The sequence below is a fragment of the Lampetra fluviatilis genome, chromosome 45 (genome assembly GCF_964198595.1).
Source record: "Lampetra fluviatilis chromosome 45, kcLamFluv1.1, whole genome shotgun sequence".
Classification (NCBI taxonomy): domain Eukaryota; kingdom Metazoa; phylum Chordata; class Hyperoartia; order Petromyzontiformes; family Petromyzontidae; genus Lampetra; species Lampetra fluviatilis.
The window spans coordinates 4,914,949-4,941,116 of NC_136319.1; the positions used below are offsets into that span (position 1 = coordinate 4,914,949).

Below are 26,168 nucleotides of genomic sequence, written 5' to 3' on the forward strand. Positions count from 1 at the left end.
GTAGAATCAGCATCATCAGCAGTAGCAACAGCAGCAACAGTAGCAGCACCAGCATCATCAGCAACAGCAGGAGAAGCAGTAGCAACAGCAGAAGCATCAGCAGCATCAACAGTAGCAACAGCAGCAGCAGCAACAGCAGAAGCATCAGCAGCAGTAGCAACATTAGTAGCAACAGCAGCTGCATCAGTAGTCGCAACAGCAGTAGCATCAGCAACATCATCAGTAGCAAGTGCAGCATCCGCATCATCATCAGCAGCAGTAGCATCAGCAGCAGCAGCATCAACAGCAGTAGCATCAGCAGCATCATTAGCAGCAGCATCAGCAGCATCAGCAGCATCAGCAGCATCAGCAGCATCAGCAGCATCAGCAGCATCAGCAGCATCAGCAGCATCAGCAGCATCAGCAGTAGCAGCAGCAGTAGCAGCAGCAGTAGCATCAACAGCAGTAGCATCAACATGAACAGCATCATCACCACAACCAGCACCACCTTCACCACAACCACCACAACCACCACAATCACCACAATCACCATGAAAAGACCAACATCCCCCCCGTGTCTGCCTGTAACAGGCTGTAGGGGCAAGTGCTATTAGCAAGCAGCGCCTATGAAGGCCGGCACGGCACACGAGGGGGTGGTTGGCCAGCACAACGCCCGACCGCCTTTGTCTCCCTCAATGCTAGCGATGTTAACTACGCTACACCAGGTAACTCATTTGAGGCTGAGTCGACCTAGGGGAGGCGCAGGACCGGTTTAGATAATCGTCACTGGCGGTGTTGGCCGTGAGCGGGAATCGAACCCGGGTCGCCAGGTTCGTAGAACAGCGTAGCGCTCACCACTACAACACCGCCCTCATCACAACCACTACCACCACCATCACTACCATAACCACCACCATCACAACCATCACTACCATAACCACCACCATCACCACCATCACAACCAGCACCACTACCATCACCATCACCACCATCACCCCCACCATAACAAACATCACCACAACCACAACCAGCACAACCATCACCCCCACCATCACAAACATCACCACAACCACCATCACCACCACAACCAGCACCATCACCACTCACCGCGGCGTCTGTACGGGTTGACTCTGACGTCACCGGAAATATTTCATTTCCGGTTTCGCCCGCGATTGAATTTCCGCTTCCGCCGAGGTTCTTGAGTTTCAATGAATGAATGCGGAGTTCCCACAGGGTTCAGTGTTAATCACTGAGACTCCCACAGGGTTCAGTTTTAATCACTGGGGCTCCCATAGGGTTCAGTGTTAATCACTGGGACTCCCACAGGGTTCAGTGTTAATCGCTGGGACTCCCACAGGGTTCAGTGTTAATCACTGGGACTCCCACAGGGTTCTGTGTTAATCACTGGGACTCCCACAGGGTTCAGTGTTAATCACTGAGGCTCCCACAAGGTTCAGTGTTAATCACTGGGGCTCCCATAGGGTTCAGTGTTAATAACTGGGGCTCCCGTAGGGTTCAGTGTCAATTTTTGGGGATCCCATAGGGTTCAGTGTTAATCACTGGGGCTCCCATAGGGTTCAGTGTCAATCACTGGGGCTCCCGTAGGGTTCAGTGTCAATCACTGGGGCTCCCATAGGGTTCATTGTTAATCACTGGGACTCCCATAGGGTTCAGCGTTAATCACTGGGACTCCCATAGGGTTCAGTGTCAATCACTCTGGCTCCCGTAGGGTTCAGTGTCAATCTTTGGGGCTCCCATAGGGTTCAGTGTTAATCACTGGGTTTTCCCGTAGGGTTCAGTGTTAATCACTGGGACTCCCATAGGGTTCTATATTAATCACTTTGGCTCACAGACCCCAAGGATTTACATTATGACAATTTAATAAAACAAAACCTACAGCACTTTATTCTTAACCTAATAGTACTTTAAACATATAGAACATTTAATACCACCAGCTATATGACTTCACCACGAAACTTGTGCCAGGCTAGGTGCACTTTGATGCCAAGTGAAGTGTCGACAGCCCGCTGCTGGCAGGAAGTCACAGGACAGACCTTGCAGGTGCCAAGGTTGACCGACTGAGATGACTGGCAGATGCACCACCTGTGCCCCCTACTGCGCCAACTTGCTGCATTTTAGCCGCCCGGCGCTCTGCTCATCATTGTGAGCCTTGCTTCTCTTCCCTCCACTATTGTTGCAGTGCGACTGCCTCCAACTGCCCAGTGGCAGCGTCCTTCATGAGTCTTCTCCACAGAGGCCGATCCTGACACTGCTGGTACCAATTGTTGGCAAGTCCACTCAGGTCCACATCCTTGTGTATCGCATCATTCCATCTCTTTTCCAGCCCATGCCACTCACTCACCCACTCACTCAGCCACTCACCCATCAATCTGTTTTTTCTCAAACCTCTGCCACGCCCATTAAGCCCCCCTCTATCCAGCCAAAAAGAAGCTGCTTGGGCTGCGTGACCCAGCCAATGCAGTCTTGCTTGACCAGGGCCCCCATGCTCGGGAGGTGGGCACTGCGGCCCCGCCACACTGTGTAACTGTTGGCCGGCTGATAATTGGTTTTTTACCCTTCTATCTGGCAACAAAACTGACACCTTTTTTACAAGGAGTCATGTTTGCATAGACCAATACCTGCAGTCATAATGCAAAAAAAACCATAACTCTGATAATGTGCACTGTCCTTGAAGTTGATTGGTCCACACCCGAGACAGCTTTCCTTAGAGCCTAGTCTCACATGGGTTGGACCAGATGACGCCAAAAGGCGCACAACTCAAAGACAATGCACCATCAGAGTGAGAGCTCGGGGTAAGCATTTACACCAATGGTGTTGGCCGGTTCTCGCGACCACGTCGGGCTGCTCCCTCACCGAGCCACGACGCCGCCGCGGCCTCGAATATCCAGGGCCTCCGTGCCTGGTACGTGGGCGCAACTGCGTCGCTGGCCCGCATGGCTGTCGACCGACTCCAGCGTCCGTGTCGGGCGCCACTGCCTCCTCGGCTGTACAGGGCCATTCTGCCCGGTGTTCGGTCGCGGCAAACTCGACGCCCTGTGTGGCCACCGTCCCACACCGGCGAACACTTCACGCGGCACTCTCGCCAGGCAATGACGCCACGGTGGCCTCGCCTGCCCAGGAGGGCCCTGATGCCTGGTGCCCGGCTCTTCCGGCAACCGCGTCGGGCGGCCCTCTCACCAAGACACAATGCCACTGCCGCCTCGTCTCTCCAGGGCCTCCGTGCCTGGTACATTGGCGCGGCTACCTCAACGCCCTGTATGGCTGTCGGCCCGCTCTGCCGACTACATCGGGCGGCCACACTACCGAGTCTACTACGCTGCTGGGGCTTCGCCTACCAAGGACTACCGGGCCAGGGATGTGGAGGTCTAATGATGTAGATGCTTACCCTGAGCCCTCATTACTTTGATAGTGCATTGTCTTTGAGCTGTACACATTTTGGCGTCCTCTGGTCCAGCACCAATTGAGACGGGGCTCCACACCGCCTCTGGTGTGGACCAATCCGTTTCAAGGACAATGCATATATTATCAGGGTGTCAAACTCGATTTTAAGCTTTTGTGACTGCAGGAATCCATACTCTTTGGTTCTTTCGTTAAAGTCACGTAAGTATAAAATAAAATAAATCACGACGTCTGGGGCGCAACACAAGCGTCCGTCATCAGGTGGGAAAGCATGGTCTGCGCTGAGGCAGACTGTTTTAAAGGTTTGAAATTGGTGTAGCCTAAGGGTCATAAAGATGTGGCCGGGCGAGTGATGTTAATGTGAGAGATTAACATGATGTTAATGTTAGAAATTAGAGGGCACGGAAGTGGCTATGTTAATGTGAGAGATTAGCATTATGTTATTGTGAGAAATTGGAGGGCACGGAAGTGGCTATGTTAATGTGAGAGATTAGCATGATGTTAATCTGAGAAATTAGCATGTAACTGTAGAAAAGAAGAAGGAAAGCGGCCTCCTTGACGAGGAAGTGCAACCCAACGGGTGTAATCCAAAGGGCCTGTGAGTATGAGAGTGCAATCCAAAGGCAAGAGAGTGCAATGTAACGGACATGTGAGAATGAGAGAGGCATAGAGAGAGAGACACACAGAGTGTCGAAATAAAAGCTGACATAGGCAGGTAGGATGGAAACATCACAGTCAGTTAAGAGTTTACTTGGTTAATAACGTCCTTCCAATGATTGCTCAGTTTTGTACCCATTCACTCGGTTGAAGTTGTGTCTGTGTTGATATATCTGGATGGCTTCATGAACAAATCTTTGAAGGTAGCCGGTAGGTTTGCAGAGTACCTCCGTCTTGGAAAAATCTATTTCGTGTGAGCCCACAGCATTAAAACAATGATCGGCAACAGTAGAGGTATTGATCCTACCGTGTTTTAGATCTGCCTTGTGTTCACGGGCACGGTCTGAGACGTGTCGTTTCGTTTCCCCAATGTAACTGCTGCCAGTTACTTTACTGAAAGAACCAACGCGTCCGTGTTTATGTCTGATGGGATGGTGACCTGGGATTACGCAGGGGTCGGCAACCTTTTAAAGAAGGAGAAGATACTTTTGTTTGTCTTTGACCAAAAATATTTCGAGAGCCCGGATCACACGCAAAGATACCTGCACGCAACCACAGCAGGTATACAGCAGGTGCCAACACACATTCTGACTTAAATAAACAAGATAGGTAATGGAATACATTTTGTCTATACTCTTGGTTCTTTCAGTAAAGTCACGTAGGAAGAGAAAAAAACACGACGTTTTGGGCGCAACACAAGCGTCCGTCATTAGGCGGGGACAACCACAGCAAAAACTTCAAGTCTAACATGAAAATGTTGTCTATTTCGTTTTTTAAACAATACACTTCGACTGTTGTACATTTTTTCATCTCCAATACATCAAAAAGTGACCCATTCCCTGTCATATTTAAGACGTTGATATTATCTTTGCGTTAGATTATGTTAAAGATTAATTTGAATCAAGTTATATGTCAATAAATAAAAATTCGTTAACACACGCCTTTTAGTGCCCTCTGGTCTAACGCCGTTTGAGACGAGGCTAAAAAGAAAGTTGTCTCTGGTGTGGGCCAACCAGTTTCAAGGACAATGCATACATTATCACAGTATGTTTTTTGTTTGCATTCTGACCACAAGCATTGCGGTTAATGCAGGGGAAAACCCTATTCTCTTTGGTTCTTTTGTTAAAGTCACGTAGGTAGAACGAATAATAAATCACGACGTTTGGATCGCAGCACAAGCAACCGTCATCAGGTGTGAAACAAGCACAGCAGGAGAACTGTTCACGTATAAGAAATAGCTGCTGTAACAAGAGTTTATATAGGATTTTTGGTGGGTCCAACCCAAGGGTAAGTGAGTGGAGCTATAGAAGGAATTTTACATAAATATTGATGTGAAGCTGTAAATGTGAGAGATTAGCATGTCAATGTGAGACGGCCCAGCCACCGGAGGCGTGCCAATGAGAATATTAGCATGTCTATGTCAGAGAGCGTGTTGCGATTGACACGTCGTGATCTATTATTTCTTCTACCTACGTGACTTTACCGAAAGAACCAAAGAGTATATATTCCTGCAGTCACGAAAGCTTCAAATCAAGATTGAAAAAACTATTATAACATTCAATTATAATTAAACATATTAAAGTCTTCACTACTCACCGATTAGTATGGTTAGCTACATATGGTGCGAAAGAAGTTAAACATATGTACATACACAGTGTCCCACATATTATCACGGTTGGCTACGTACGGTGCAAAATAAGTTCAACGACAGACTTACAATATGTTTTTATTGTTATTCAAGAACCCATAATACAAAGTAGACCTCAAAGAGGGGGCCAAAGAGCAAACAACAGGTAACGTGAACCAAATCCGAAGTGATACACCCTCAAAATTATGGTCTGGCAGGGTGCGTTTGGGCTCGCTGCCCTACCGCGGTAGGGTTAAGTGTCAGGAGCAGGCTATTTGCAGGGGAGGGGTAAGAAGATGGAGTGGAGCAGATGGAGAGGAGGAAAATCGTAACCGAACAGAACCAGAAATAAAATAACACAAAACGCGATGTTCAATTTTTGTCGTTCTTGTTTTCTCCCGGGAGCAGCGATCATCATGCGTTAACAGAAGTGGTGTAAGTATCCAGAGCCCATCCCATCTCCCCAGGCACCCCCATCATACCGGCCATTCATTCACAAGAACTAGTACTATATGGCCTCCTACTCCCATTTCCTTTCCTCCACTTTTTAAATCCTTTATATTGAGTTCGCTTGCTTGCTTGCGTGCTTGCGTGCTTGCTTGCTTACGACCGTGCAAATCTTTCGGTCGTTTTTTAACCCACTTCCAGTGATCCAATCGAGCTGACATTTTCCACACAGACTCGTTGTGCGTGACAATTAATTTTCGTGAAAAATTTTTCTCCAAAATTTTACACTGTTTAGGGAAAAATGTTTAAATAATTAATTACCAATTGCTTAATGCTGGCAGACAATCATCTGACCCATAGGTGGCAGCCATCTCAAGCCAGAGGACAAGAGGACTCTAGCCGCCACGCATATAAAGGATTTATAGTGAAAAACTTTGTTTTTACGGGTTATTTTTTTAGTTTGTTGGCTAATTTCCTCGACATGACACAATTCTCACCAGGACTGCACCCCTTTGGAAAGACACTGTACCTTGTGAAACACGATAAGATCATAATATTGGCTGTTAACTTCTCGAAGAAGCTTGAAAACAACTGGCGATGATTGAGAACACGTGCCATCAATTTGTTAATCCGCACGAACATTACCATCACTGTTGAAATTTCCTCTCGGAAGGTTTGTGCACACAGCGCCGTCTGGTGGATTATGCAGTGAAACGAAATAACATCATGCACCATACCTTTTTAAAGCAAAGAAACTAAACCAGAATGTACATACATTATTTGCAAAATGTATGTTCAATAATTGTCAATAACCCAACCAATAATATATATCCATTGTAATTTATATTAATACATTAACAGTCAGTCTGGTTTTTGATATGACTTGGCATGAAACTGTTGTTGATCTCAGGTATGTTTGTGGACTTAATCTATTAATCACACGTTAAATTTCGCAAATAAAATGGATAAAAAAACACACATCAGCAAGTGATGTTTCTACTGTGAAACGTAGTATGAAGTCAGTATAATTGCATCTTTGAGAAAATAGAGTCCGATTTATGAGTAAACAATTTCGACGGGATTTCCAAGAATTCATTGTGTCGTATAAGCGGGGACCATGTGTACTTCATTTTCCAGTATAATAATTTCAGGTTTTTTTCTTTCAAAAAACGGCTGCCCATATGCAGGCAGACAAAGGGCCACACGCAGCTCCGGAGCCGCAGGTTGCCGGCCCCTGGGCTCGCGGGGGTGGCGCGTTCTCTGCCTGTTTGCGAAAGTTCGCAGTTGAAAGCCAGCACGGCTCGTCCTGATAATTATTGCAGGTGATATAGCCATGATGATGATGATACTACTGTAGTGGGTTCACTCGTGACACGGACGACGTAGTTGAGGCACAACGTTTATTTCAATACTTGGGCAAGGATACAACACTTGAAGGGGTAACGGCCCCTTCACCCGTCCTGAACAGGGAAGACCTGTAGCACTATCCCCGGCTGGTCTGCTCCCAGGTCCTCCGCGAAGAGTGCTAGGGGAGGCTGTCTGATCCGGCTCTGGTTAAGCACGGATCACGGCACCCAGCCGACCAGACCGGCTCTTATAAGAACATCGGCTCTAAGGCTCTTAGGGCCGCGCCTCTGGCTTGCCCTGCCCGGCCCTGAGAAGGACAGCGAGCTATGGGAGTTCCAGGGCCTATCTGCCGGTCTTCCGTCTTCACTGGTTCAGCTTGTATACTCGACCCCGAGCCCTCTGGCTCCTCGCCTTTTATACCAATTACCCCCGAGGGGTGGGGCTATGGGGGATCCCAGCGACCACCCACAGCCCCCCAGGGTTTACCATTGCGGACGTGGATGTAGACACCCCGTGTGTGGGTGTAGACACCCCTGTGTGTTTGTCCGTTTCCTCGCCCGCAACACCCCTACACTACTTCTGGGCGCCGTTTGCTTCCCAGTAGACATTGAAGATAACCTGATGTCATTCGCAACAGTAGATCGAACATTACACAGCAAATCACTCGATTTAGATTATGCACGGCAGCAGCAACAACGATCATAGTCCCTTACTGGGAGACTAATACCCAGTTCACTCTTGAAAATGAGACTCATCCTAGTCTCTTGAGTTCCCACATTGTTAATCAAAATAAAGTTGGACTTGAAATTGATAATATAAACGATACTACTATGGATATAATACACTACAATCATTGTACCATAACTCTACCACAGCTACTCTATATAACACAGGCGGGCCGTCAGGGCCAGCAAGTCCTTCTCTGCTGGCCTAGAGATTGTCAGAATCAGAATTTTTTTTTATAATTTTTTTTCAGTAATGCTATATGTATTTTACAAAGTTCGTTCCCATCAGTCTATTAACGTAATTTCATTGCTACTCTCTCCCTCAGTTGCACTGCTTCCAGTGCGGCTGTCCCTGCCTCTCCGGGTGAAAAATCTACCCTGAGGCCTTCAGAATGTCGAGTGAATCCCCTCTGCCATTGAAGCAAATCGGGACGATGATGATGTTGATTGGTCATATTCTTTAACCAATCATATTTCGAGTTTGCCATGTTGGACGTATTTTTTGACACGCCGGAGCCGTCTAGCTGGCCTAGCCGCCTACGTTAGCATTTTTCGTGTGGCGTGATCGTTGGGCCAGTTAGCTAACTGATGTAAAACTAGCTAGCACATAACGTAGCATCATCTAAGATTTATTTAAACTTTCTTTCGTGACGTTTATATTTTAGGTGTAGTGCTTTGGATTTTTTTCTGTGGTTAAGCCTGTTGAATCCTGATTATGTAATTTGTGTTTTACGGAATTTTTGCTTGCTTGGTGGTCGTATGATTAAAATGTGACTGTTTTTGTGAGTTTGTTCTTGTTTCTTTGGTAATGACATTGATTTGGGCTATGCGATGTATATTTGTGATGCAGCATCCTGTCATAGAGCGTAATAGTGGTACATCTTGATTTTAAGCTTTAGTGACTGCAGGAATCCATACTCTTTGGTTCTTTCGGTAAAGTCACGTAGGTATATAATACCTAAGTAACTTTACTGAAAGAAACAAAATGTGGTACATCCTTGTTGGTTTCAGTCACCATGTATTCATATCTCTGCAATTAGTGTATTGTAACTCTCATAGGTGTTGAGCCTCGTGCTAAATAACGTTATACCATTTGATAAAGGTTACTGTCACTGTGAATATTGGGTGGTTATGTCGAATAACAATAGCCTATAGCCCTAGTGTCATGGTGAGGTTATTCGAAGGCGGTTTAATTGCGGGAGGATAGCACTCAAGGCCAAGGTGTAAAATAAACGACCCGCCACTACTATATAATATATAACGTGTTATGTTGCGTCTTTGTATTTTTTATATGCTGTGTGTCTGCTCTGTGTTGTTTACACTCAGCGATCTCAGCACCCACGGTTAATGTCCAAAATCGTCACTGTCTCACCATCTTTACCCCCCACGTACAGGGCGGGGTAAAGAGGCCGAGTGAACGCGTGGTGAATTGAGTACAAAGGCTCCATGGATTCGGCACGGTAAAACGACAGCAGCCCCGCCTCCCAGTTCAAATGAAGCCCGACTCTCCAGGGAGGATCCCTCACTGGCAGTGAGGTAAATACCCCGCTATGGCGTACTGAGTAGCTGTTGTCTTTACGTAATAAAATCCAGGATGAGTCGTTCCCTCCCAGGCTGGATGCTTCTCTGCCTGTCCGCGAGACCGCCTCGTACGCGACTCCAACTGCACACACTTCCGAGCCTCCCACATCCACCTCCCAGTAGTGCTGACCTGACGAGAAGCTGTCAGAGCACAGGGCTTGGTAATACCAATCAAACCGATGCGGGTGATCGGGGCGACGCTGGGAGACACTGGTTTTTGTCAGCGTCCTGAGGTCTGGAGAAATCTGGAGTTTGTTGTGGACGGAGTTTGGGTCCAGAACCGGCGAACATCCATCTGTAGTAAAGATAATAACAATGCATGTGTAATTACAGCACAAGTATAATAACAGCTGTTGTGTATTAAAATGCATGCGCAGTATGTAATAAAGCATTCGGTAATACATATTCTAATACATAATGGTCAAAATCATAACATGTACATTACTTTGTCAATTACACTGCTGGACAAGGTTCTGCTGATGCCATGCGGGTCTTGTAAAATATTTCACCGTACTTCATGCTGATCAGTCAGGCCATTGACTATCCTGGATAGGAGTTAAAACTGAAGGTTGAAACCAGGATCCTAGTATCTGGGATTCAGCTGTTTGCACAGCACAGGCCACCCGTCTATACTGAAGCAAGAGTGATAAACTCACAGACGAGGGGCAGGAGTTTGCCCATGACTCTCTCGAGGGAGCGGATCGTGGGGGCGTCCAGTGGAGTAGGAGTTGAGGGCGGGGTTTTCTTCGGAGCATCTTTCCTGTGTGTTCAACAATTAGGAAAATCGGTCAGCATCACCCCACATATCAGTACCGCATGTAATCGATGTTTTAAATACAGCATCGTTACATAGAACCCATGCCCCCATGGACAGCCCATGACTAACACACAGGGTCAGCACACACAGCATCATCACCACATACATCATCAGATAGCCCACGGTCCACACACTGCGCAACCTCGTGTGTTATCTGTGATGATTTATGATCTATACCTGCACGTCTCCTTCAGACGCCCCTGTGGAATAGAGAGAAAGAAGCGTAAGTGTGATGCTATCTCCATAATTCGAATTAATTGATTCCCATGACTGGCATATTGATATCAAGTTTTAGCCAACGGTTGCATTGCAAACAAATCCGTATCTTTCATTAAAGAGTGAAGCTATGTTCTCCAGCTCCGATCATCTGAACCCTTCATCTGGGAGTGTCATTATAATTAGTTTGTTACAACCACAGCCACCGTTTCAATAAACGTCATGTCTTGATGACTCCAATGTCAAGGACGCATTATGCAGGAATGACTCTTTCCTCCGTACCCTGTTTACCCACCGTATTGCAGGATACCACATTTCTCTTTTTCCTTTCCTCATCCTTGAATTTCCCCCTTTACTAATCCAGAGTTCCTATAACTGTGCGTGTGTTGTAATTTGACATATTATCAATGCTATCAGCAGCAATCCAGTTGTTTCCGTAAGAGGGGTTGTTTTGGGGTTAGATCGAGTTTAAATATAAATGTGTCGTTAAAACCAGCCACCACCCGACACAGCCAACCAATTAGGGTCGTCACGTAAACAGAATGTGTCAGTTCGTCACTAGTACAGCACACCGGTGTGTTGGAGAGCCAAGCCACAACATTTACAATCTGAGTACGACGTTTCACCAATCTGAGCACGACGTTACTCAGATTGTAAATGTTGTGGCTTGGCTCTCCAACACACCGGTGTGCTTTACTAGTGACGAATTGACACGTTTTATTAACCTGACAACCCTTACTAGTTGGCTGTGTCGGGTGGTGGCGGGTTTTAACGACACAACATTTATATATTTACGCGATCCAACCCTAAAAAACCCTCTATTATGAATGACATTGGTCGCAAAAGCCTCATACGTGTTAAGCCACTTTTTAATACGCCTTGGGGGCCTGTGCTCAGCAACCGTAGTTGAACACACACACACACATTTGTTAATATACGTGAACCTTTGAGCCAGGAGTCTCTCTACTTCCGAGAGCTCTGCCAAACTGGGGCACTCGCCCTGGCTTCGCGAGCGCTCTACCTGTAGGAACGTGAGCGAGTCCCTCTCCTCCTGCAGAGTGCGCAAGCGCGCGGCTGCTGCCTGCAGCTCGCTGATCTCGTGCTTGTAATGAGCGATGTTCTTGTCGATCTGGGACAGCAGCCCCTTCTCCTTCAGTTCCGCGCGATGTAAAGCCGCCCTCTCGTCCTCATCCAGTGCCTTTCTCAGGCTGGTGCACCTGATTTTGATTTGCTCCTTCACACCAGTCATTGATCCCTGTTGAGACAAGCGTGGATTTAAATCGTTCCCTATTCCTACAGCTCTAAAACATGCGAATTTGCTCTCCTTTGACCGATAAACAACGCCTGGACAGATCATTGCGTCGGTGATGACACTTTAAAGAATCGTTGTGAGGCATTTACATACGGGACATTTATCATTGCTGAATGCATTTATAAGCAAAAATGTCAACCTCATTGTTACCAAAATATTCATAGCTACCCATTAATTAATTGGTATTATAGACTGGTGTGAGTTGATGTAACATGTAATTGTTCTTTAAAAGGGATATACATTACATCTGAGCCTTGAAATAAATATGACGTTTATGCACAAAAAATGTAATCTGCTAAACTAAACATTTTTGTAGCCACATTATTGGGTGGTGGATTCAGATGTAACGTCATTCTTTTGATAAATGGGGGAAGCCCGGAACGAGACACTAATACAGTAGTCCCTCAGTTAACAGTGAAATCGGTTAACCAGTTTTCGATTAATGTTTCGGCTTCCATAGGATCCCATGGTTTCGACTAATGGTAAAATGTTGACTATCGATATTTTTATGTTCTATGTACGTGGGTGCCAATTTAGGCCAATCTGAGTGATCGCAAGTCGGTTCTGACCATGCCTCAGCCGATCAGCGACGCACCATTTATGAGCGTTCAGACCTCAACTGCCTTTGTTTACAATTGTACGTTTTCTGTTTAGCCAGTGGAACCAGCTCTCCTGCAAACTCTGTGATTTTTACGTATTTTTCAACTCAGAAGTGAATTCAATTAACAGTTATTTTGGTTAACCGTAGTTTTCGTGGAGTGGATTAAAAACGTTAACCATTGGACTACTGTATTGCTTTATCTTAACATAATTTAAATAGCGCCTTAAACAAGGCACTTTACATAGAATTAACAATATTACGTATGAATGTAATGGTGGAGATGAGGTTACTGAAATAGATGATAGAAAGCAATGGGCAAATCTGTGATGTGTGAAATCGGTGAAAGCAAAATGTATTACGCTAAGTGATGATGAGCGGATTGAATGAAAGGGAAATGAGTGAGAGCCATGAGAAAATGAAGAGGGAAAAGTCGCGATGGCGGATATGCGGTGGAAAATAAGGGGTTGTCTGGTGAGCTCGGGAAAACAAGTGAGTTTTGAGTGCGGAGCGGAAACTAGCGAGTGAAGGAGATTAGTTAATGTTGAGGGGAAGTTTGTTATACGAAGTTCACTTGAAACTACGGAGTTGTCCTTAAACAGAGAGTCACAGATCTCACGCAAGGTGGAGGTTATGGGGTCACAGAACCTGCACGTCCTTGCGAGTGGCCTCCATGCGTCCAACAGACGCCTCCGCCTCCCTCCTCTTCTCCTCCACCGCTCGCGTCTCCTCTCCGACTTGATCCTGTAGGAGGCGAGATGTTAGTTTGTAGTCCTTCTCTTGCACCTCCGATTAGCACGGTTGGCAACTTATGGTGCGAAAGAAGTGTAACATACATACGTCACCAGTAGAGACTCCAAACTCTGGATGTATGTAGAACTTCTTTCGCATCATATGTAGACAACCGTGTTAATCAGAGGAATGACAACACACTAAATGCAAAAAGGAGTTTTAAGGAATTTCGTTTTTAATTTTGATTTCAAAGTGCATGGCTCCAGTTGCTTCCCTATATCGGAAGGAAGAGCGTTCCAGATGGCCGCAGAAATGCATCCGAAAACGCCTCGCTATGCAGTGACTGTCCTCGAACGATGGCCAGCCAAAAAGCCACTACTGCAAGGATGACCGGAGTTTGCGTGATGACGGTTTATGCTCCTTGATTACCTTCTCTCAACCCCACTCCACAGACCCCTTCCACAGCGGGATGGTGACATCGCCTCGCTGTAGCATGGTTGCCCTCGTTGCAGATGTTCACAGTTCAAGTCCAGTGCCTGCCCTGATTAATACTGCTGTAAATTAAATGATGCTACGCGCCGTCTGTTTCACTCACAGTGGACACTAAAGATACCTCTTCTTGGTTCTTTCGGCAAAGTCACGTAGAAGGGAAATAATAATAAAATAATAAAAATTTAACATAATAAAATTCTCACGACGTTTCGGCCACAACGCAAGCAGCCGTCCTCAGGTGAAGAACAGGGCTGTCGGAAAGACAGCGTCCGAATGAACACCACCAAGCTTGGCAGCGTATATTTAAGCTGGGTTAGAGGAAGAGAGCGCCTTGACAAAGGAATTTACATATCAACAGAGGAATTTAGCATATTTATGGCAAATGCAGATATGGGATTAGTCACTATTTGTGGAATGTGTAGATGGTGGGGGGGTCTCAAAGTCATATTATGCTCGTGTATTATGTCGGATTAGCAGTCGTAAAGGGAGGAAGTAGGATTAGCAGTAATAAAGGGAGGGAAATTTTTATAGTAAGAAGCTGCAGCAGCCAAACCACCACATCAATATCATCAATATACTCAATATACTCTCCAATAAGCTGAGCTACTAACAGTAAGTCATACATTACACTTATATGTCGCAAAAAATAAAATATGCCTCCAGCTAAACTTTTTTCTTACATCACACGGATATACCCCATACTATACACTGCCATAGACAAACCCAACATTAAATTACACACTGCGTTACTATACACCACCCTAAACTAAAGATCTCGTGATATAATGTGTGTGCTGGTGGGTCATAGTCCAAATTTGCCAAGTGTCCTGCAAATGTTCTCCATCGGGATTTTTTACACCCGGCAATCATCACCCCCTAATGGCAAATCATGGCAGGATCCTCCTGGTTAAGACAGTCCTGAGACTCAGCAAGGCTTTTCTGGTTCTTTCGGTAAAGTCACGTAGAAGGGAAATAATAAAATAAGAAACATATCAAACAATAAAATTCTCACGACGTTTCGACTGCAACACAAGCAATCGTCATCAGGTGTGAATTCACAGCAAGATAATTTGAAATTTTGAATTTTCTTGCTGTGGATTTCACACCTGATGATAGCTTGTGTTGCAATCATCATCAGGTGTGAATTCACAGCAAGAAAATTTGAAATTTGGAATTTTCTTGCTGTGGATTTCACACATGATGATGATTGCTTGTGTTGCAGTCGAAACGTCGTGATAATTTATATTGTTTTATATATTTTTTATTTTATTATTTCCCTTCTACGTGACTTTACCGAAAGAACCAAGAATATTAATCCCTGCAGTCACACAAACTTTAAATCAAAATTTAAGGCTTTTTTGGTTTAAACAAGCAGACAGAACGAAAATATATTTTGTTGCACTATCATTTGTTACCATGTCGCTTCTGAACAATAAGTTAATACCTCAGTGGACTTTGTCTGGTAGGATGGGGATGGTTTAGTGTTGTATTTGTCTGTGTTTGGGTGATTTGTTTACCTTACCTGTACTTTGCACTACTATCGTGTTTTGGTATTGTGTTTGTTGTTGTAACGTTCTTACCCCGTGCCCCTACTGAACATCTGTGAAAAAAAGCTTTAAAGCTCATCGGATTACTCTAAAATAAATAAATATTCTGGATCTGATAACTGGAAAGACCATGAACCTACCCTACGCGGAGACAATGGCGCAACACCCCGTCAGCACACGCGGGTACCGACCACTTGCTTAAAGGTGTAATAAACGACTGGACCACGATGTCTGGCTCAGTGTCCTTTATTATTCGGTTCGTGCTGTACACCCACACGGCTGTCTTTACTCTGTAGCTTCTCCACGGTGCTGACTCCAATGTCGGCCCGATCCACAACAGCAGCTCCGCTGCTGTTTCTCTCACACAGCCCCCCTTGGCTGTACTCGCTGCTGCTCTTCTCCCTCTGCTCTCTCTCTCTCTCTCCGCAGCTCCTCCTGGCAGTCACACCGCTGCCTCTAACAAGCAGCCCCCTCTCTCTCTCTTTCCGCAGCTCCTCTTGGCAGCCACACCGCTGCCTCTAACACGCAGCCCTCCTGGCTGTCTCCTCTGCAGCTGCACACCACTCCGCAGCTTCCTCTTATCTTCGGGGTTGGCTCCCGATGGCCGTCGGCGCCCCCCCTCTCCACACTCGCCCGCGTGGCCTCACTCTTTTCCGCTCACACCCCGACTGCCTTCCCCTTCCGGTTTACCCGCTTAAGGCCCCGAACCTTCCCCCCACGTCACATGACTCCACCCCCCGTGACGTCACATCCGGAAGGTCGCTTACGCCCGCATTACACCACCCTCCCCCGTAGAAAAATCCCAGCCGACCTCGGCTGACCAATAGCAAATCGTAATGCGGCGAACCGAGCTTCCCCCCCTAAAGCACACTAAGCATACAATGTAACAGCAAGAACAACAACAACAACAACGCAATTAACATCAACGAACGTACAAAAAGCATGCAATAAATACTACTGTAAGAAGAAAATAACAAGACAACAACAATCAACGAAACGTAAGCGATTTGGAACGTGTGCGGGTCGCCGGCCCGTCCCGGACGGTCGGCGGCCCACTCGCAGAACGGGAACGCGATGAGAGTCGAGGAACGACAGGGGGTAAACCCCCTGTCGCAGCTGGAAGTCCACCGCCGTCCCGTGTCTCTAAAGAGTTAGTCTTGGGCTTGTCCTGTGACCGTGCCCGCAGCCGGGTCGGAAGGGCTGCAGGGCTCGAAGGTCCTGCAGACCTGGCAGGCGTCCTCCGAGCAGGTCCCCTCGTCCCCCGCAATGTCACGGCCGGCCTGTCTGGAACAGGTACGACAGGCGCTCTAGCAAAATCAATGGACGCAGGCAGGGGAGAGTCAGCAGCAACAGACCCCGGCAAGGCAACATTGGGGGATGACGCATCATGTAAGGGAGCAACATATGGTTTCAAGCGCGACGTATGCACAACCCAGCGACGAGACCCAATCTGGACGCGTGCTGACTGTGGGTTGGGAACCGCAATGAGGCGTACGGGACCATGCCAGGGTTTGTGCAATTTCGGCGAGGTCCCCGGACGTACCTGTGGACAATGAAGCCAGGCTAGGTCCCCAACCTTCCAAGGGCACTCCCCCTCAGACCGTCGCGCATATCGCTCATTCCGGGCCTGGGCTTTGGCCGTAGCCACGCGGGCATTCTCCCGCGCCTCCGTGACTCGGCGAACCGTGTCCTGAATGTATTCAGGAAGTGGTTTCCGAGGTCCCTTCACCCCAGTTCCCAATTGCACATCCACCGGCGGCACGTTTTCCCGACCATACATAAGGTAAAACGGCGAATATCCTGTAGCCGCATGAGGCGTCATCCTGTACGCCGAAAGCACCCCGGGGATGTGCAGATCCCAATCTGATTGTTGTTCACTCACGGTATGGCAAAGCATGGCAGACAATGTCCTGTTCAGCCGTTCAACCATACCATCCGTCTGCGGATGGTATGGGGATGTCCGTACTTTCTTAGTCCCAAGGCCCGCGCACACTTCCGCCAATAATTTAGAAGAGAAATTCCTGCCCTGGTCCGTGAGGAGTCTCTCAGGCGCCCCCTTATCCATAATATACCCAAACAAAAAGGCGTCGGTAATGGCCGCGGCCGACTGATCGGGCAACGGCCAGGCCATCGGCCAACGGGAGAGGTACTCAACCCCTACCAGCAAATATTTATTACCCCTCGCCGATGGTGGAAAAGGTCCCAATATGTCCAGTGCCACCAATTCATTGACTCGAGACACCTGAATCGACTGGAGAGGCGGCACGTAAGGATGTTTCGGCGGCTTACGTTGTGCACACGCAGGGCACGCGCGCACGTGCCCTACGACATCTGTCGCCATGCCGTGCCAAAAATAATGACGTTGCAACGTCAACAAGGTCTTCTGCACCCCTAAATGTAAGAGAGTGTCACAATGGAGGGTTCTAATCAACTCGAACCGCAAGGACGTTGGTACCACCAGGCGCCAACGTTCCTGGAACCCCTCCCGCCACATAAGCAGACCATCTCGGAGAGCGGTTTGCGGCCCCACAGCCGTACTCGGACTCCCATTGTCCTTAGCAGACCGCTTCCGCAAGGACACCAATGACTCATCCATCATCTGTTCCCGGATCCAGACAGACCGCGGCAGATTCAAAACCCCGTCAGCCGGTCCCGGTTCCATCGGAGTGTCCGACTTCTCGACGGCCAACGTGAGCGGCTGAGGGGGGTTTGGAATCGGCGAACACCTATGCGTCCCCGACTCACATTTACAAGGGGCGCGCCGCGGTAATCTGGAAAGTGCGTCAGCGTTCGCATGGCGCACTCCCTTCCGATGTTGAATTTGGAAGGAAAATTCCTGTAGCGTGTCCAACCAACGTGCCAACTGTCCGGATGGCTGGTCAATTTTAAGGGCATATTGCAAGGCCGCATGATCCGTACGCACAATAAAAGAACGACCGTAGAGGTATGGTCGAAATTGCCGTAGGAAAAAAACAACCGCCAATAGTTCTCTGCGAGTGACACAGTAGCGTGTTTCCGCAGGAGATAAGACTCGGCTACCATACGCCACGACACGCTCTACACCCCCTTTAGACTGTGATAACACCGCCCCAATACCTGTGTCACTCGCGTCCGTATCAAGAATGAATGGGTGATCGAAATCGGGATAATCCAATGTTGGGGCCGTGGCCAATAGATCACGCAGACTCCGAAAGGCCGCCTCCTCCGGCTGTCCCCAAACAAACTTCCGTCCTTTACCCGTAAGGAGATGCAAAGGCCTCGCAATCGTCGCAAAACCCGGCACGAATCTTCGGTAATACGAGGCAAATCCCAAAAACCGCCGAACATCCCCCACGGTGGCCGGAGTCGGCCAATCCCGGACGCACGCCGTTTTTTCCGGATCCGTGGACACTCCCTCAGCGCTCACAATGTGCCCCAAATAGCGGACGGACCGTTGCAGTAGGTGACATTTCTTTGGTTTGAATTTCAATTTGGCAGAACGCATCCTCGTGAACACTGTCTCCAGCCGCGTCAAATGTTCATCGAATGTGCGGCTGAAGACAATGATATCGTCCAAATATATAAGACATGTCTCCCACTGCAACCCCGTCAAAACGAGCTCCATCAATCTTTGAAATGTAGCAGGGGCCGCATTCAATCCCATCGGGAGACAGTTGAATTGAAATAACCCCTGCGGCGTACGGAATGCGGTTTTCTCCCGTGAGGACTCGTCAAGGGGAAGCTGCCAAAATCCCGAAGAGAGGTCCAGTGTGGAAAAGAACTTAGCCCCCGACAATGCGTCGAGGGAGTCATCCATACGCGGCAGGGGGTACGCATCTGCCACCGATATCTTATTCAATTTGCGGAAATCAACACAAAATCGCAATTTGCCATCCTTCTTCTTAACCAAGACGACTGGAGCGCCCCATGGGCTGTTAGATGGCGATATAATGTCCGCAGCCAACATGTCTTCCACTGCCCCCCGTACGTGTTCTCGCACCGCAGGACTCATCCGATGCGAATTTAATCGAATAGGGGCAGCATCGCCCGTCTCAATGTGATGGTAAAGCAAGGAAGTGCGGCCCAAATCCAAATCATCGGAGCTGAACACATCGGAATATGTCAACAACAATTTACGCAGCGCACCACGTTGCTCCATGGACAGGGAAGAATTTTCGTCACATAAATGAGCAACCCAACGATCATCCGAACTCCTTGGCTCGGAAACCCCAGCAACAACTCCCCGGCTATGTGGACAATCATGGGTCGCAAACGCCGTAGTGGCATGTGCCACAACCGTACCGGCCGGGACACGGACGTTTTCTCCCCCCGCATTAAGCACCTGTAAAAACGGTAATTGATCCGGCCGGACGATGGTCTGTGCCCCCACTAACGCCAACCCGGTTGTTATCGTGGCGGACGGTGACAACAAGACCCCTACTGCTCCTAGCCGATCAGGCAGGGGCTTCCGATACCGCAAGGGTATAAGCATCTGTGTACCAGGTGGGATGTCCACAGATGCGACGGACAGCGCCTGCACTTGTACGGCCGAAGCAGGTCGCCCCCAGGGCGACGGCAAAAACGAGATTTGACGGCCCCCCGGCAGTTCAATACAATTCTCATTGATTTTGATCAAAATGGGCATCTTAGCCAAAAAATCGGTGCCTAACAAACAAGGAACCGCCAAAGATCTCGATATCAACACAACACCCGAGGCCGACACATCCCCAATAGATATCTTAGCATCCACCTGACCCACGATACCCATGCTACCCCCGTTCGCAGCGACGCACGACCCATAAACCGGACGCACAGCCCCCGACGGAATGCCCAACAGATGGAAAATGACATCCGATATAATAGTCGCAGACGCCCCCGAGTCGACCAAAATGCGCACGTCCACACCTTGTATGGACCCCGGTACAGTGGACGAACCCGTAGCGGCCGCGACAACTCTCCGTGCCAATTTGCGCCACTGCGTAACTGAATGACAAGGCCCCGTCGATGGCCTTTCTTTAACAACAACAATAGGATCGCGCAACACAGGTGGTGGGTGAGGTGGAAAGCCTTGCCGAGTGTCTGGTGCGTGCCGACATGCCTGTTTCGGAGGATCTTTAGCCGACTTGACCGGTGCCGAGGCCTCCTGCTGCGGCGGAGCCGGGAAGCGGGCCCAGCAGTCTCTGGCGTAGTGGCCCCTACGCCCGCAGCGGAAACATTCGGCCTCGTTGCGCCGAAACGCAGGCCTCGCCTCCTGACGGCCCCGTTCTGGTAGCACCGCGCGCGGTCTCGGCCCGCCGCGTCCCGTCCATGGAGCGGAGGCGGCCGTCAGTTGTTGAGGGCCCCGGTCATCCGGAACATAGACGGCCTGCGCAGGGTTCCACCCCAGCGCATCCCCTTCTTTGACGGGCCCCCCCGTCCACGCCGTCACTTGTTTCCAGCGACGGAGGTTGAATTGCGCATCGAGACACTTAGCAGCCGTCCGGGAAGTTAGCTTCTCATGCCCACACACAGGCATGGGGATCCCTAGATCCCGAGACAGCTCCAACATTTTCCCTAATATGAGAGGCTCGAGCAGGTCCTGTGGCGTCTCAGGATAAGCTGCCATGGCCAGCTCCAGCACCGCACCCCTGAACGCCACGGGCGACTCCTCTGGTGCTCGTTGTCGTTGAGCGAATCGCCGATGCGCATCATCTGGTGGCTCATAAGCATCGGCCATTTCTTGAAAAACACCACATAAAGTTGCCTTCTTATCGGTCGTTATGGAACGGAAGAATCGGACAGATTCGTCGTCCAGGAGAGTCGGCAACACCTCCAAAGCCTCCGCATCGGTCCATCTTGCTGTGCGTACCGCCGCCAAGAAGCGGCAGGCGAACGCGCTCCAGTCCCCACCGACGGAAAATTCTTTAACCGTTGTAAGGTGGCGACTCCGACTCCTCTTCCCGCCGTCTTCCAATGGTGGTGGTTGTGATGGCAAATTCAAAATGGCGTCGGCCCGCGGCGTGGCCAAGATGGCGGTTTGGCGCCACGGAGCGCGCAAAATGGCGGCCTCTTGCCGCGTGGGCAATGGCGGCGGCAGGACAGGCAACGTGGCGGCCCGCGGAGCACCACTTGCATCATCCATCGTCCCTGGCGCGACGAGATGGCATAGATGCGCCAGGACGTCCTTAAGTGCCTCCAGTTGTACCGCCATCGCTTGCCATCGTTGATCCGCGTCTGATGATGTCGACGGACCCGCCACCGCGCCAACATCCTCCACTCCCGTTCCCGTGGTCGCCTCAGCCGGGCTCTCCTCCACCACCCCAACAGGATCCGTGGTTGGAGGGAGTTCGTCGTCGTCGGACGAAGAAGCCGATGCAGGCGCCGGATTAACTTTCTTCCTCACTTGTTTCGACATGCCGTTGCACTTCCGACACCAGTGTAATAAACGACTGGACCACGATGTCTGGCTCAGTGTCCTTTATTATTCGGTTCGTGCTGTACACCCACACGGCTGTCTTTACTCTGTAGCTTCTCCACGGTGCTGACTCCAATGTCGGCCCGATCCACAACAGCAGCTCCGCTGCTGTTTCTCTCACACAGCCCCCCTTGGCTGTACTCGCTGCTGCTCTTCTCCCTCTGCTCTCTCTCTCTCTCTCCGCAGCTCCTCCTGGCAGTCACACCGCTGCCTCTAACAAGCAGCCCCCTCTCTCTCTCTCTCCGCAGCTCCTCTTGGCAGCCACACCGCTGCCTCTAACACGCAGCCCTCCTGGCTGTCTCCTCTGCAGCTGCACACCACTCCGCAGCTTCCTCTTATCTTCGGGGTTGGCTCCCGATGGCCGTCGGCGCCCCCCCTCTCCACACTCGCCCGCGTGGCCTCACTCTTTTCCGCTCACACCCCGACTGCCTTCCCCTTCCGGTTTACCCGCTTAAGGCCCCGAACCTTCCCCCCACGTCACATGACTCCACCCCCCGTGACGTCACATCCGGAAGGTCGCTTACGCCCGCATTACAAAGGGAAAGAAAGGGATATTGAGGCCAGATGGAACCCCCGCCCACCTTCCTCGGAAGTTTAAAACGACAGAGGGGTGGAGACGCCCCGGAGACGGGATGAAGCGCATGGGCCCAAGATGGAGGAGAGGATGTAACCCCATCTCACAAAAGCCGCGTGTATGTTATATGATTTGTAATGTGTGTGTGGCCCTTCGTCACCCCCTCCCTACACCCCGATCTACCCCGAGAACGTTGGTTACTGTTTTTCCCACCTCCCTTAACCCCCCCCCCTCTCACCACCCAGCAAAGAGCACAAACTCATGAACTCTGACCATCATGCCGCCGATGTGTTGGGCACCGAGAATGTTGTTATCCCCATTCCTAGACTTTCTGCAAGTGCTGGAAAATGCCACCCTTACCCCACCCCCCTTGCATTATTCCAGACTTGTGTGCGCATACCTCAATAAAAAAAACTATATATATTTTAAATATATAATTTTGATGACGTTAATACCCCAATGGCGCTATTGCTGGGGAAAGTCCCTTGTTTATGTTCCGTGTGTAGCGTTTCCATGGTTAACATTGCTGCAGCTGCCAATTTTGAATACCCTGTAAAAAAAAGTGTCAATCTCTGCGTGTTAAAAATAGCTTTCAATATACGCGGAATCCACAGCATTATAAACCTCGTGATATTTAATTGTAATTATAGCGACAACTTCGACAAACATTCTCACACGAGCACATTTAGTGGACATGGGGCCATGATGACTCTCGCCCTGTCAAGAGGTCGATGCCTTACGTGAAACAACCTTTTCCCCATGGAAGCTACAGCAACGGCCATTGTGTCAACTCCTTTAATGTCGACATAGAAACCTGGGTATCTGAGAAGCCCCATACATGGTCTCTGCCCACACTATGCTGAAAAAAAAGATCTTTACATATGGACCAATTGGCGGTAGCATAGCACACCAGTCCTCATAAGACACTCTGACGATGTAGCAGTTGCCCTTGGGTGAGCTGCTGCAGAATCTCTCCATCAGAAATTGCCTTAGATTCAGCAGTCGCTTTCTCATTGAAACGTGTGACATGAATCGTAATCTTCGTGATGCCACCGTCCGCCAAAAAACGATTCCCGAAACGAACTGAGGCACCATCTTACCAAGTCTATAGAGCACAAGTCAAATCTGCCTTTGGAACATGGACAGCCGAGCGTCATCAGGCTGGGTGGTGCTATACGGCAACAGACTGTGAAACTTCGTGTTAAGCCGCTCATAACATTCGTCGTTCCGACTGCTTCGACATCACGAGAAGTGACTTTGACGTAACCCATCGGATTTTCTGACCGGGGTTGCGAATCGCAGGAATTGAATAATTATTGCGACAAACTCCAATATAGTATGCCACCGCCACATGCTAAACATATAAATATAGACTCGGTGAATCTGATAACCGAATTAAGTATCTTTACTCAATGCAGATTCATCAACCGATTAACTTTTTAACAGCCAACGTTTGTGAAATTGCTTTGTCCCTATCGGGCTCGTCACCCAATTCTCTAGTTTTATTTTGGTTCTCTTCACGCATGGCACCTTGCGACATTGTGAAGAAGGGTGCCTAATAAATGCAAAACATTATCATTATTATGACCCATGCTAGGAGGTGATAATAAATTGCAGGTTCCAACCTCATACATGTACTTAATCTCTGCAAGCTGTGGCTTTGAACATTGAGGAAACCACAGAAAAGCGAGAAGGCAGCCAAAACTGGCGTCAACATTTTCCCAGCCTCTGTGGCCCCGATGATTGGGATGTTTGCAAAACGCCATTAATCAATGATTATATTTTTTATCTGGGAAAGGAAAGTAAAGGTAAAAACACAATAGACGAAGAAAGTTTAGGGTTAGGGGGATGCAGTGGGGACAATCAATTATCATACAGATGGAAACAAATTTTGATTAATCCACACGCGAACCAGGGTTATGGCACCTTGACTACCCCAACCCTGGGGAAGGGAGTTTCACGACATTTGTGCAATCCACCACCAACACTCACTGCCCCCCTACAGTGCTGGATTACAGGCACGCACAAACACCCGACCATACAACAAAAACTGCCGATCACAAACGAGGCCAGCGATTTCACCTGTGCCGACTGAAAAGTCTGAAAGGGAAGCAACGGTGGAGAGAGAAACCAATCCACGCCCATTAATTCCAAGACATTGTTGTGAGCCCAGTTCAAGATTTTATTAGCTCGTGTCGCTGCGTGGTTTTCCTTTGAGTGACTTCACAGAAGTCCTCACCTTCTGCGTCTCGTGCTCTTGCTCCAGCGTGCTGACATTGTGCACTTTGTGTTCGGCGATGGTGCAGTCCCTGCAAACCAAACTCGCGTCCTGCTTGCAGTAGAACCCGAGCTCTTTGTTATGCCTCTTGCACTTGCGTTCGGGGTTCACATCTGGCGGAACGAGGACGTGCTCCTTAAACTTCTCCCTTTCGAGGTGAGGCGCGAGGTGCTCCGTGCAGAAGGACGTCTCACACTTGAGGCAGGTCTTCACTGCAGGAGTCTTGCCTTCTGGGCAGTGGTCACAGAAAATAACAGCAGCAGCAGCCATGGTCTCGGTCACTCGCAGCTGATCTATGAGGTTGGCGAGCGTCACGTTCCTGGTCAGCTGGGGTCGTTGAGGAAAGGTCACTCGACACTGTGGGCAGGAGTAGGAGACGGCCAGCTTCCAGGTGGCTTCCAGGCACTGGAGGCAGAACGAATGTCCGCAGCTCAGCGTAGAGGGGCGGTCAAACGTGCCCAGGCAGATGGAGCAGGTCAACTCACTATCTACACCATCGCCGGGAGACGCGCTCGCCATTATCTAGAGCTCAACCTCGGAGTCAGTCGTTCACTGGTTTGGAGACGCTGTGTGAGCAGCTCATACAGCAATGACGAACAAGGCAATGAACTGACTTTTCCTGCAGTTGAGGTATAAACGCCACGAGACACGCCCTGGAATGTTCCACAAGACGGCCGTAATCACCTGTGTGGGTGTAGCGACACAGTCACGCACTTTGTTAAGTTTTACCAGTTCTCAAGTTGTATCACATTCATACAAACCCAGCAGCACCGAGGGAGACAGCAATGCTGGTTTGTCCCACAGAGTAGGGTGAGGCTGTGCGCATTTCCAGAGCGGAAACGCACCTTGTAGAAACATTCTGATTTAAAGATAAACTTGTTTTTCTCATGTGTATCTGTTTTTATTTCAAAGTATGTTTAAAGCAGCATCGTTTTTAATTGTTTTCAATCTTTATCAACTAATATTTAAACTTTTGTCTTCATGCATCATTATGTTTTACACAACACTTCAACGTTGTCAAAATAAATTGAGTTGACAATCATGTTCTGCCACTGCCAACAGTTGTGTTTGAAATCATGTAATATTTATTTGGTGTTCTTTTAGTCTTACGCTGATCTTACGTCTAGGCTGACCAATATAGCATCTGTCACATAAACAATCAATCCGATATATACCTTCTGTTAGTAATTTAGGCAATTCGTCTATAGTGCAAGATACTAGTTTATTTTTATTTTGTGTACTGTACCCAATCTTACTTTAATGTTTTGCTTTTGTTAAACACGGGCTAATTTGTCAGTTACTCCTGAGAAAGATGGCATTTTAATTGTTTTACCACTCTGATCGCTTTCAGCAGTGTTGCTTTGCGATCGTGATTTGGCATTTAGT

General features: G+C 48.7%; 1 protein-coding gene across 1 annotated transcript; it reads right to left on the bottom strand.

Moving 5' to 3' along the window:
* Positions 1 to 9,533: 9,533 nt before the first annotated feature.
* LOC144947433 (E3 ubiquitin/ISG15 ligase TRIM25-like) lies at positions 9,534 to 25,301 on the bottom strand. The gene is made up of 6 exons (XM_078876679.1): positions 24,744 to 25,301; positions 13,375 to 13,470; positions 11,838 to 12,071; positions 10,778 to 10,800; positions 10,440 to 10,543; positions 9,534 to 10,078 (listed from the first exon to the last, which is right to left on the bottom strand). Exons 1-6 carry the CDS (start codon positions 25,299 to 25,301, stop codon positions 9,534 to 9,536), a joined length of 1,560 nt encoding a protein of 519 aa, XP_078732805.1.
* Positions 25,302 to 26,168: the final 867 nt, after the last annotated feature.

Excerpts from the sequence above, each read along its gene's own strand:
- LOC144947433 (XM_078876679.1), bottom strand. The coding sequence starts at position 25,301 with ATGGCGAGCGCGTCTCCCGGCGATGGTGTAGATAGTGAGTTGACCTGC. Across the intron at positions 10,801-11,837 it reads ACTCGCTCACGTTCCTACAG|GGGCGTCTGAAGGAGACGTG; the intron begins GTAGAGCGCTCG and ends TCTATTCCACAG. Across the intron at positions 10,079-10,439 it reads CAAACTCCTGCCCCTCGTCT|ATGGATGTTCGCCGGTTCTG; the intron begins GTGAGTTTATCA and ends TCTTTACTACAG.